We start from the raw sequence: 13,542 nt of genomic DNA, 5'->3' as shown, positions 1-13,542 counted from the left end.
TTTGCACAATGCATCAAGTCTGGCATGATAACCAGAGCCCTGATCTATTCAATCTACTTGAATCTATTTGACGAAAAAGGAGTATGGTGTAGTAAGTCAGTTGTAAACCAAGTTAAATTAGGAAACCAAGGCTGCTGTCTCATCACAGATTTTATTCAACTCCATCTGGAGTAGCCATTTTTAGGCATTAGTGGCAGCTCTACAAAGTCTCAGGTTACCACACCCTGCCACCCTGTACCAATAGCTGCAGCTTGCCCTCCACCTGGACACAAAACTTTTAGATGCCAGCTTTAAATTGTTATTCTTCCAAGCGGAGACAAGGCCACAACTGCCCTTGCTTTACCTGTTTGGGCTGGCTTCTTGAGAACAAGCACACCATTCACGTAGAACCTAGATATAAAGAACTGATCATTTCATGCAAATAAAAACCAGCATCAAGTAATATTTAATAAAGTTTATTAGGTTACTGAGTATTATCTACAGTCATAAAATAGAAAGTCAGAATTTAAAACTGTACAAAGCAATGTACTGGTGAAGTGAGAAGAGATTGAAACAAGGGAGCACAAAGAGCATTAGAAGTAGGGAGAACACAGCTGCTTCCCTGGAGTTCTGGAAGACACTGGTTCCAGTTGAAGGCAACCAAGTAGGGCTCCATACATACTGAATTTTCTTGTGTCCCACCCTGTAACAGAAACTAGTACAAACCCCTACATTAAAAAAAATCATATAATATTAGATTTAAAAAGGGGCACATCACACCCCACCCAGTCTTGGCACCAATTCTGTGCTTTAAAAAATATACTGTGCAAGTAGTTTATTTTAAAAAAGGTACCCTACAGCAGCTGTTTAAAACATGTTCTTATACATACACCACAAATATATATATTAACATTTTCAACAACTAAACTCATTTGTACCTACACAGAACTGAAGGGATAACTCAAGAGCAAAAAACCAACCACACAAACATTTTTCAAGACAAAGAAATGTGCAAAATAACCCCAGAAAGGCAGCATAGTAACCTGTGGATAGGTCAAGAGAGCAGCTCCTGCTAGTAAAGGAGTGTCATCCTCTTTACTTGGCTACTGAGGTGATAATCTATTTGGGATGTGCTGATTTTGCCTGAATTGCTTGTCCTGTTTATTGCAGTTCTCTCCTGCTCCCCACCCCCAGCTCTCGAGAGGTTCAGTTTCTTCTTGCTGTACCTAAAGATCACCCCACTGGCCCCTGTTAAAGCCTCACGTTACATTCCACAGCAATCACCTTCTGGATTTCTCATCTCCTGACGGTACTTCTGCAGCCACATTACCACCACCTTCTCTGCGACAGCTTCCCACCCCCAAGCAAGAAAGAATTATTCCTGCTGCATAGTTAAGTGGAGATTACGCCGACTGTCTATGACAGAACAAAGCCTGGTTTAGATGTCTTTAAGCAGCTTATCTAAGAAGAGAATTCCCTGGCAGAGCCATTAGAGAAACACATGAGTATGTTTCTCTAAAGTCTTAACATGGAACAGGCTATACAGAAAGCAGACCTAAGATGGCAGGACCTATAGCTGTGTAACAAATCTCAGCTCATACAGCCTGTCTCACCCTATTGCAGAAGAAGTTTGTCCCTTCCCTGTCCCTGCATCAGCAAGGAACCCCTGAACCCAGACTAAAACCTGCAGTTTAATTCAAGAAGAGGGCAGGTGAAGGCATGGTATGACTGCTCAATCAACTGAGTCAAACCCACTAAGAAAAGGCAGAACAGAGAACAGAGCAGAACTGAGAAAGCAACGGTGATAAACAAGAAAGCAGGATTCACTGTCTATGAAATAACATTAGAACATGGTGAGAAGTCCTGGCAGATACACAAACATCAGCGACATAACCGCCTTATCCAAATTAAGAAGTGTCCTGGTGGAAGGGTTCTTGGTTTTGGTGTTTCAGGGTTTGGGGGTGGGGTGGGGTTTTTTTTTGGTTTTTAAAAACTCAGCAATTAATTCTTGGTATTCCAGACTGTTCTCAACTCTGCTGGCCACCCTGTGCCTTTCCATTCTTAGGACCTGGTCCTAACATGTCTACTCTTAATGCCTTCCCTTCCCCCAAGTTATTTTCTTCCCTTTAGCGGTACAGAAAAATAATTCACTCCTAGGCTCTACAACCCAAAAGATGCTGTACAGCCTTTTCTCAGGAGAAGCATGGAAGAACAGAGCTTCTGTAAGTGTTCCTTTAAGTGTGCTGGGGAAGTGACTTCCAAAGAACAAAACACTCAGTTGTGAAACAACGATTACTTGAGAGCTTGCCAATAAGAGCGCATGGAGACTGAAGCAGTGGCAGGAATACTTTGGCTGAGGAGTTCCAACAGTAGCGATGACACGAGGGTGGAGAACCCGTTGCCTAGTGGGTCAGCTCCAATATTTTGCCTTGGTTCCAACTCTCTGTCCTTGAACATGAAGGTCATTGGTAGAGCAGGTAACTCTTGAGGGAGGCTGGCAGTGGCAGTGTAGGGATCTCATTCAGTCTTTCCTTGCCCAGAGCAAGCCTCACAGCTCGCCGACACAAGTCCATCAAAGGCAGTGGTTCAGCTGGGAAAAGAGACCCAAGACATTAACATCCCAACCCACAAGTTACACATTCATTTTGCTAGTTCTAAAAATCCCCCAGAAGAGATTGAGCAAAAAAGTGAACGCCTGGCAGGTCTGCAGGACCTAAACCATTCAGCATTCACGTATCAGCAACTTCAGCTCTTCAAATACACAGGCAGAGCATTACATTTCTGTAGAGGTTATTTAAGCCATATATGTGTGTGAACAAAAAAATACTCGAATCCCCTAATGGAAGTTCCCCCTCTGCAATACCATTCATTCAAGTCAGAACACATCTTCTAGCTTGTGCCCCTTATTGCAGTATCCAAAAACCTTTGTAAGAGGTTCACTGAAGTACAAGACTGCAGCAAACAGTTTGGTAGCATCATGTGGTATGGGTACCCAGAAAGTACCATGATTTGTTTCTTATATGTGGGATAACAGCTGTCAACCCCTTCATTTGTGCTACATACTTCCCATGAAAAACAAAGCCATCCATCAAAGCTTCATGTCACTACTTGTATTGTGACATTTTCCATTAGAGGATTCCCTCCTGTATCACAAACCTGGGAAAGATACAAGCCTTTGCTATCATTTTTGCATCCTGTACTTATAAACACTGAACAAGATAATACTAGGTTTTCAGGAACAGCATATGGGGCCCTTTCATGCTGAAGAGTCATTCACAACATACAGGGGACTAAGGTCAAAGCCAGAGTTAACACATCACAGCTGCACAGGAGGAAGATACAGATCAACTTCTCAGCTTCTGTTGCTAAGTCTGTCAAAGCTCACCTTTACACAGTTTGCTGCTCAAGCCTAAGGGGTTTCTCCTCCCCCAGAGAGGGCTAACACAAAGACACTCCAAATTAAGCAGGTAACAGGACGTCCTTCTAATAGCCTGAGGGCTCAGCATGCACCATTAGAAAGTTTCCTTTACAGACATCTTGGGCTGAACACAGACACCTAAAAGCATCCACAGGAATGGAAAAGTTTGGCTGAGAAGCTGCAGTTTTCAGGAACCTTGATAGATGCCAAAGCTCTCGCTTCCACTACTACAAGCCAAATTAATCTGACTGTTCATACAGCTGTTTTAAACAGCTGAGAGACAGGGAAAGCTTAGTTTTCCTGAGCATGGCATGTTACTGCATTTTTTATCAGAATTCATTCCATCAAGGTGGATACAAGTCCCTTCCTTCCAGGTTCAAAGATAACAGCTAACATTAAAAGCTCAAACAGAAGAGTGTTGTCAGTAGCCTCTGATCAGGCCACTCCTGATTCTTCCAATTTACTTTGGAAAAAGTAAACAGTCATACTGCTCCATGTAGAAAACACTTCCAACGAGAAGTGGAGAAAGCTAATTTTTATCTAGTTTTTGGCAAAAGGTCTGTGAGAAGGAGAGTTTGTTAGCTGAGGAGAGACTTGGTAACAAAGTCAGGAAATGCACGCTTGAACTGGTCCGTCTCCTCAAGTTAGCAGCCAGAGCTGAACTAATGCCCTATTTCCCCCCTCTCCTTCCCTGCTATGGATCACAAGCTATTACCTGCTCCAGGGGAAGCTGCAGTGGAGTGTTTTTTCTAGCAGTTCTCCAAAGTTCTCCCAGTGCTTCAAGCACTAATTATTCCTGAGGAATCATGCCTCTATCTGCACACCTCTTTTACACTGATAGCTGGGTGGAGAGCAAACAGATCTGTCAGGGCAGTGCTGTTGCTTCCCAAGCCCCACCATTTCTCATACATGTTCTGTGCCACAAGTGAAAAGATGGCTGCGCTCAGCCCAAGGTACTGCTGGTCTTGCCTGCTCATGACCCATTTCAGGATCCATGCTGCCTCTTCTGCAGGGACAGGTCTCTACAGCTGGACTGCACATCTCAGCTCTAACTGTGATCTTGCCAGAGAAGCCTATTACTGGCAGCACTCCTTTGGCACTTCCCAATGTAGCTTATTCTTAAACCACTGAGATACAAACATGCTGTACTCAAAGTCTGTCCCAATTCTTCCTACTCCATATTGAGATAGCTGGGACAGAGGCATTGTCTAGCCAGCATCCCAGAGGACATGGGGCCCTGACCTTCAGAGCCTATAGACATTAACATAACAAATACATTCCAGTTTGATGGACTTAAAAGGAGAGGATCTTCTTCCCACAGAGATTAAGAACAAGAACTTTGTCCTCATCTGCTTTGCACTGATAACCCAGTCTGACAGAAGATCTTGAGACCAAAAGAGAAAGCACACACTATCTGACCTTCCATTCACAAGCACTACAATCACTGGACAGTGTTGCTATTGAACGCTCAGAAGTGGTTAGAGCCAGACACCTTCTTTCTATCTGTGCCAAAATAGCGTCCCGTCATTCCTGGCCTTATGCCCACAATTCACTCCTATGCTGAGAGCACATTACAACCAAATCCAATACTGGAGGTGGCCGTTTCATTGCTAAGTGCAGTTCTGTGCCAACAACTCCACAGACTTGCTGGCTTTGAGGGGAGCTGCAGATTTTGGCTTTGACCCTTCAGAAAAACGTGGTTTCTGGAGCTGCTGCCATTCTGTAAGCTGTTGTGGCAGAATGAGCTAGGTTTCTTTTGGTGAGAAAGTGCTCTGCCAAGAGCTCTCTATTTGCTGAGTTGAAGCGTGTTTCTCAAAGGACTTGTGGATTCTGCTCCTATCCCTTTGCAAGGCTTTCCTGGCAATTCTGACAGCTCAGTTTTTCTGGTGCCCAGTGTCAGCTTTGTTGTCACCAGCGCCAGGGGTTTGCCATTGCTGGCCCAGCATTAGAACATGTTCTAAGCACAAAAAAGACCCCAGTATGCTACAGCCTTCGGGCAGACACTGTTCTGGAATGCAGGAGAAACACTACTCTTTTCATATCAATACTGCCAAATTTATTTCACTAACAACATAAATCCAGATTTTAATTCACTTCCTTCACCTCTCTCCTCCACCCTACCCAGAGGACTGAGTCACAGTCTGGCCCAATGGGAACTTCTGACTATGAGAGATAACAGACTTTAGCGCATTTGGACAGCCAAATTTATTACTAAGCTTAGCTAGAGATTGATGTCCCTATTAGTAAAAGGCCTGGCATGCAAGCTGGGCTGGCTACAATATCCAGCCCCATGCTAGAAGTGAGCACACCCTGCCCTGAAAGAAGCAGAGAAGTGAGCTACTTTTTTGAAAGATGAGCCATTCCCACTTCCTTCCCATTCTTGCCTGCAAGGGATTTTAAAAGTCCCTTCATTAGACATTCAAGGAGGGTAATTGTCCCTCAGAGACTGTTTCTTGTAAAGAGACACCAGGATTACATTGCCAATAATGCAACTGTCAGAAGGACATTCCTGCTGATACTTTGGTAGCAGTATAGAAAGGTTTGTCATTTCTAGGTAGACAACTGGCATCACCTTCTCCCACCATACTACCTCCCCAAACCCTGCTTGCTCCCTGCAGTGCCTTGGTAACAATATATGTGTACAGCCAGACAAGCTTTTTGAATTAGCCATTAGCCAAGGATTCAGAGCTGTATCCAGCAATCCTACTGCTGACATGAAATCCTCACCTCTCTAGCAAAATGAAAACCCTCCCCAGGATGGCCTACTAAGCCTGCACTTAAGTAGCACACAGATCTGTGCTGCTAGAACAAATACAGGGAGTTATACTCACGGTCAAGTCCATTCAAGTAGCGCATCCGTATTTCACAGTGTCCCCACACTGCGCTTACCACTGGATATAGCTTTTTCCCTTTGAGTCCCCGAAATGCAACACCCATGTATTGCCCATCTACAATGAAGCTCAGTGTCCCATCATCCATGTCCAGAACCACCAGGAAGGAGTCCGGCACAATGAAAGTTTCGTCTGGTTCTAAGAAGGCAGGATAGGTTTTACTTGGCTGGTTCTTGCCATCGTGGTACAGTCTGTTGCGCCCAAGGTCCCACCCCCAAGATTCATGGTTATTTCCTACAAGCGTTGTGTACCCTACTGAATGCAAAGGGGCATCTGCTGTTGCCACCCCTACCACAGCATGCGTGCCTCGCTGCCTCATGGCCCACGTGATCTGCCACACATGCAGTCCTCGTGTATATCCCACTTTGCCTCTGATGGCATCTGTACTCTGAGCCACCGGATGCCGGTGAAATATGAGTTTGTCATCCTCTTTCACAAATACATTCAGCGAGCGATCATCGTTGTTCCATGAATGCAATAACTGGACTTCATACGATACCGGAGGCATGTCCAGTAGTAAGTCCAGACGTGTGGGTTTGTTGTAGTCGAGTCCTTGGAGTTCCTGTTTCAATGGCCTGTATACAGGGTCCCTCATATCCACGGTCTTTATCCCACCTGTGACCTTCTGACCCATGGTGTGTTCTGATTTTGCCTATTTATAGGCTCCCAAGGCAAGCTCATCGATTTACCCGGCCGCTCCTGCTGTCATTCAGCCCTAGAGAAAAGGTTGCTAGGAGACTTAGTCAAGATGTGCACCAGTCAGTATTGCCTAATGGATGGAAAGAAAAACAAGAGACGAGTTAAACATTAGCACATGCAGCCTTGTATGCAACATTTACAGAGCACAGTTTTAATCTGTTTATCCTGACAACTTGTCCTTCCTTTCCACCAGCAAGGAAGGGTAATGCATGCTACTTATGCAGTACACCCTGCACAGCAGAGATAGCAGATAGATCAAATAGATTAAGTACTGAGTTTCTAATGCCCCCTTCAGAAAAGCACTTGAATTTTTGCTTCTATGTCTAAGGAAGGTATAGGTTCAGCCACCAGAGCTCATCTTCTCTTTACAGTGAATGCATTGCTCCTTGTTACTGCATCACTAAACCTTAAGAGAGCACATCCGTACTACGGATGCCTCCAGCAAACCTTGCTTTTACATCATGATTACCTATATGTTGCGTCCATGCTGGAAAATTCAAGAGTTTATTCCATGCAAAAGACTCAGAACCCAGTATACAGTAATGCTTGAGACTTAAATTTTTCCTGATTGTCTTCAGTTGCTAGGACGACTGAAAACAGCGTCTTGTATAAGTGTAATTTTGCCTGGTCTCCCAGTCCTAGTTCATACCACAAGGTCAGGTTGAGCAAGACATCCCAGTGAAGGCTCAGGCTGCCCACTGGTGTTCACTGCTCCAGCTCCTTTCAACCACCACGGAGAATTTCTTCTCCTGCCAAAGCCATCTCTATAGCCATCCACAATGGAGCCAAAACACAAAAGGCATTTAATACTCAGAAAAGGAGTCCAAACAGCTTCAGTCGATTTTTCAAAGATAGACCTGAGCTTACAGTTGCGTTGTCTTTAGACCCTGTAGTAACATGCTGCAGCTGACTAGTAGTGAGGGATTGGTTTATATGGGTAACTGCTCTGCAAAGCTTTAGTCTGAGCTGTCCCTAGCAGGAAAGAGTGGCATTACTGAATAAACTTCTCCCTCTGCTGCTCTAGAGAGGTTGGAACTAGCCTTCAGAACGCAAAACGTTCACAAGTATAGCTTCCACTATAGGGGAAGGAAAGCAGGCTACATTTCCGGAGGGATGTATTTGTGTTCTAGGCTCAATAGAGGATCACGGTTGGACTGGCAAGTAGAACAGGTACTCCAAACAAGCCTAGTACCTGCAATGTTTTTCCAGGGTCCCAAACAGCTTATTCATGTAACACACTAGATTAGCACTTTGTGTTCTCCTAGCTGGTACTCCAGTGCTTCCTTTGCAGTGCTGACAGACATTAGATGAAGACAACTAAATTCCAGCCTTCCTTTTTTGGCTGACAGTTGTAAGTGAAAGTTCTTGGGGAACCTCTAGGATGTAAGCATCCCCTAGAGTAAAGGCTACATACTGCAAAGACACACACAAGTATTGCCTGTTGTTGTTATCCAGCCATAAATAATTTTCTTCCCTCAGCACAAACAATTCCAAAAGAGAAATAAAGCATTGAACACAAAACATCTCCCCATAGCAGTGATCAAACAAGATAGCAGCCAAGCAATAAAAATAAAAGCTTCTCCATCTGGAGAGTTACAAACCTTCCACAGATCAGCTGGCAGAGCAGCTAGCAGCCATTGATACAGGTTTGAGGAGATAATTCTCTTCCACCCCACTAAAGCTTTGCTAAGTACCTGGCAGGCCTGACTGCAAGTCCAAAACAGCAGACAAAACCTGCTGGGTCCAGCCTGGGGGGACACCCATTCCAGCAGCTAGTGGTACTATTGGCCTCACTGAATTACTGTAGTCAAGAGAGCAGATAAACCTGCTGTACGGTTCGTCTCAAACTTCAGTTTGAGCAGCTTCAGTTGGGGCAGCTTCTCTTCTCCAGAGGAAAAAATCCCCAGCTTGAGACGCAGAGTCCAGGGGGAGGAGCGAGATTCTTCTCACAGTTTAGCAGTTTTCCTTCCAAATTTCAGAGAAACCTCTAAAAAGTCTGAGCCAGCTTGGCTAGAGATACTAGCTCACTTTGCGTACCTCTCCTCCAGCACTGCATCCACCGAAGTGTCTCTGCTCTCACTCAGCAACACAAACAACCCTCTGTAAGACAGCTGCCAAACTGGGGGCAGCTATTAGGAGAATTAGAAGTGGGAGGGGAGCGAACTAGCTTTCTAAGAAAAAAAGTGTTATTTTAACATTTCCTGAAGTGAGGCAATCATGCAGGGCTTCTGCCAGCTACAGTCACAACACTTACTCACAACAAAGGACCTCATCTGGCATAGAAAACAGAGCATGAATCAGATCTGGTTTAAAAATAAGGTTACTGGACATAAGCAGCAAGGCTTCAGCTAGAAGGTGACAGGGAAGGCTCATGTATGCTCTGGGTTAGGGATCAATTCACCAGCTTCCCTACAGGTTTTTACTACTAGTCCAGAGTATGCCATTGGAACTGTGAGCTCAAATCTTGTAGTTCTTAACTAAAGAGACAAGACCACTTTTCTTTTCCTTCCCTTCTTTTTTCCAAGTATGGAAATGCAAGTGCCTGAGGTTCTTTAAAAATCACATCCCAATGCACAAAACTAGGCAGCAGTATAGCTATTTCAAACTATTCAGGGACCTCAGATGTATGGCGCTGATGGACAGGAGATGGTTTGTTAAACTGCCATTTAAATAAGGTCAATCACATTATCAGCTAGTAAGATAACTGAGACATCCTGCAAGTTAAGTACCATCCACAATATCAAAACAAATCCTGAATTATGTAAGCCAGCTGGTCAATGGCTAAAAATAATCAAGTAACAGCAAAACCAACGGAGGGATGGCACAGTCATTGGATGCCAGTGCATCACCCTCCCCCAACACATTACTTAGTTGTTCTGCCCCACAGCTCAGGTGCTTGGGCCCCAGTGTTTCCATGACACACAGGCACTCCCAACCTCTAAGGGCACAGGCTCCCTTGCTCTGTAAGCCGAAGGAACAGCAATATCTCAAACCAAGGGATCCCAAGAACAAGCTGATACAGACAGGAGCTGCGCTGCTGGTGTACAAGTTCAAGGACACTGTTGTAACTGTCTTGCAAAGACTTTGTCACAGAATCACAATGACTCCTACAAACCCACCTAGTAAGTTGCTTTATCTACTTTTTCAACTCAACACATGTATTGCATGCAGTTATTCAAGGGTTTAATAGCAGTTCCTCCCAAGCTTGCCACTGTCCCATCTTTAAGCCCTCATGCCTGTGTGTACCCAAGCTCTCAATTTTATACCTCAAAGCTGACACCAACTCTGTTATGAAGAGATTTGTGAAGTCTCTCTAATAGGTGTCTTCCCTTCCCTGGGAAAGGCACATTAATGCTGACCAGAAGCAATAATCTTTAAGAAGTTCCAGTGTAAGTCATTTGCTCAGGCTGGGATAAAGACCATCAGGCTGCTGAGACAGAACTGAATCGTGGTGTTCTCCAGAAAGACCCAGATGAACTACCTGGCATTCCCAAGGCCTATGGCATATGGACAAAGGCTGTCAACAAGGCACTGGCTAAAGCACACTTGGAAGTCTACAGGCAAATTCAGCTGTTGGAACTTTGATTAGGATAAAGGAACAAAACATTGGCAGAAGGAGGAGAGGCAGAGATTTCCTGCGAGCTGTACAGTACATGCGAGAACATTGCATAGGAAGCAAGAACCAAAACAAAGCAGACTGCAGGAGTTGGTGCAGACTGCTTTGAAGCACAAAACGCTCAAGAGAAGAGAATACAATTCTGTGCTCTTCATTAGCAAAACAATGCCTCGTTCATTATGACTTTTTGCCTTTTGCCAACATAAGCTTCATCATATTTCTCTCAAGGCTGCTGCACCAGAAAGAGTCACCACAGTAAAAGACGAGAGGGACTTCTGAAGCACATGGGATAGGATACTGTCTCACTGCCTGCTCTGAAGAGAAAGCAGCCTTTCCTAAACACAAGCACCACTCATCACTTCCATTAGTTATGACTCTTTTCCCAGGCAGACTATTAACACTAGATGAAGGACAATGGCCAGAATAAAAAGAAAGGGGGAATGACAGAAAAAAAGATTGGAACAAAGGGGTCGATTAGAGTGAGAGCAGGTCAGATACCGAGCAACATATGCCAAGATCTAAGTGCAACGCGGCTCCTTATTAGGGCAAGGCAACGATTCCTGCTCAGAGCTGGCTCCACTGTTCCTGGCACTAGCCTGGCCTCGAACTGCAGAATGGCACCTTGCCCTACAGTCAGGAAGCACATCATGCCCTCATTTTTTAAAAGGAAAAGCCTCTTCATGCACAAGACAATACAGGCACTTTCCCTCAGCACAACAGATACAAAAAAGCTTACCCTCTTAAATTAATGGATTAATGCCCTGGGCAGCTTGATGAGACACAGCCAGCCATAAATGAAGATATAGCTAGGGAATTAGCTATTTCAAAACCTTTTAACTGTTACAGGTTTAAGTACAAGTGTAAGCACTGAAAGTGCTTTTATCTATCATATCAACAGCTCAGGCTTGCTGCAGTTCTGCTCTGCTTAATAAACATAAGCTCATCCCCATGATCCCCTGTTCTGCTCCCATGCTATTTTCAGTTTTATTGTTAACCTTCCAGGCTTAAAAGCTTTGGAACGAAATTATAAGAGTATCTCAGAGAAACATGTTCACTGCTATTTTCAGTGAGAATTAGATCTCCCCTCAGTTTAGCTGTTCAGAGCAAGTAGGCAATTTGCCATACTAGCAAGATATGCCAGGTTTCAAAACAACTGCTTGCTGCAAATAGATCAAGGCAGGAGACAGCAAAGACATTTCAATGGAAGGTGTCGAAATCCCTGCTGCCGAATGGGGAGAACACAGCTCTGCAACGAAAAGAATGTATATGGCAGAGTAGAGTTGGTGTCCAACTTCTTCTGTTTAGGCTTTGACAATGAACCAGGCAAAATAACTGCCTACCAGAGACCTCTCCAGCTGAGGCACTCATCTTGATTTTATTCACCAAAATGCCGTGTACAACAGAGCAGAGCCCATGGCCACATTTACCTCCTTCAGCTGGCAGTGAACCTCATAAAATGCAGCCAAGAACCCAGCTAGGCAGATGTTATGCGGGTAGCAGTCTCAGCTATCCACAGCAGAATATTTTATCCCCCAGTATGAATCAAACAACTAAATCTTGATTTTAGTTACTTCCCTAGTGTCCTCCAAAACCTAGAGGAACACTGTGCAAACATGCGGCTAAACAGTGCCCCTTAAACAATTCACACAACTAAATTAAAAAAAAAAGTCATCCACATACTAAACAAGGCTCCTTATTGCTCCCAGACAATTCACCTCATTCCTACCGATGCTGGCATTCAAACCCATTCACCTCATCTGAACACACACTTAGAAATGCAATCCAAGCTATCAATGCAGTGAACTTAAGCCAAAGAATACTCACCCAAGATGCCCTCATTGTTTTATCTGAAGCCAAAAGGCAGTTCCCATGCAAGGTTTATCACAAGTGGGAGGTTATTTCAGGTAGCTACATCTCAAAGTTGTATAGAAGTTTTAACAGGCTGCTGTGCAGATTTTCAGCTCCATTTGGAAGCAACTTGCACAGCAGCAAGAGCCCTCAAAGGCCCTGTCCAACATCTGCACACAAGGCAAAGTATTAGTACTAGCCATTCAGGAGTCACTGTCTCTGCTGGTTCCGTTAACCAACCCAACTCCTGAGCTGCCAAAGTGCTGCCAGAGGCTTAGTATAGTATCAATGGTTCACAACTGAAAAATCCAGAGCGTAAAGAGTTCTAGAAGCATCCTCTCCAAAACAAGGTGAGGCAAAAAAAAATTTACTGGAAGATGCCTACAGTTGTTTAAGCACCTGTGAGGCACTCACTCAGCCACTGAAAACATCTGTTTTCTTGAGGTTGAATACTGGCAAACCATTCTCCTTCAGTTACAAACTTTACCAGAGAAAAGGACCAGAAACACTTCAGACAGTTACAAAAAGTTTGATAACTTTAGTTCAGAAAACCCATGGCTCCTCACAGGTCCTCCCTTGCTCTGCAGCTCAACACCTATAGGACACCTGTCTGGAACATCAATTACAGGAATACATGAAGGCTCTGAAATTCCTTGATTCCTGATCCAGTTTTACTTTATTTCTTCAAGTCAGTTTACTGTGGCTCTATTCCCCTTCCCCAAATATTTATTGAGTGTACTTCTACACATAAGAGGCCAGACCTTTAAACACGTAGCATACTCTGGGTGCTCTACAGACAATGAATCGGAGCCCTACTCTAAAGATTTCCAGCCTGGAAAACACCTCAGGGAAAGGAAAAAAATATGTATTCTGCACATGGTCATTTACTTGCTTACAGTTTTGGAAAGCTGAGCTAAAGAATCCCACAAGGTGCTAACAAATGAGACTAAAAACCCACTATGGTTTTGTTCAGGTTTCCATGATTTTACTAGAAAAACATTAAGTAAACTTGGTCCATTTTCTTGGGCTGAATGTTCATCCCACAAGCCAATAAACAAAGGAGCTACAGTGCTAGTTTGCTGACTAACCTG

At 44.2% G+C, this 13,542-nt stretch overlaps 1 protein-coding gene across 4 annotated transcripts in view; it reads right to left on the bottom strand.

Annotated features, from left to right (window-relative positions):
- Positions 1-439: 439 nt before the first annotated feature.
- SPSB1 (splA/ryanodine receptor domain and SOCS box containing 1) overlaps positions 440-13,542 on the bottom strand; it is a 38,984-nt gene continuing 25,881 nt past the window's right edge. For 3 of the 4 annotated variants that reach the window (XM_075172420.1, XM_075172421.1, XM_075172419.1), the window contains 2 exons: positions 6,229-7,057; positions 440-2,569 (listed from right to left, as the gene is read on the bottom strand). In XM_075172420.1, coding sequence (XP_075028521.1) covers positions 2,442-2,569; positions 6,229-6,922 — 822 coding nt within the window. In that variant the 5' untranslated portion in view covers positions 6,923-7,057 and the 3' untranslated portion in view covers positions 440-2,441. Of the gene's footprint in view, positions 2,570-3,042; positions 3,136-6,228; positions 7,058-13,542 lie in introns of all 4 variants that reach the window. The other variant, XR_012677064.1, reaches the window with a different exon arrangement.

Source organism: Calonectris borealis, chromosome 23, assembly GCF_964195595.1.
Source record: "Calonectris borealis chromosome 23, bCalBor7.hap1.2, whole genome shotgun sequence".
NCBI classification, from domain to species: domain Eukaryota; kingdom Metazoa; phylum Chordata; class Aves; order Procellariiformes; family Procellariidae; genus Calonectris; species Calonectris borealis.
The sequence above is the reverse complement of the archived record's forward strand: the minus strand, read 5'-3'. Positions and strand labels throughout refer to the sequence as shown.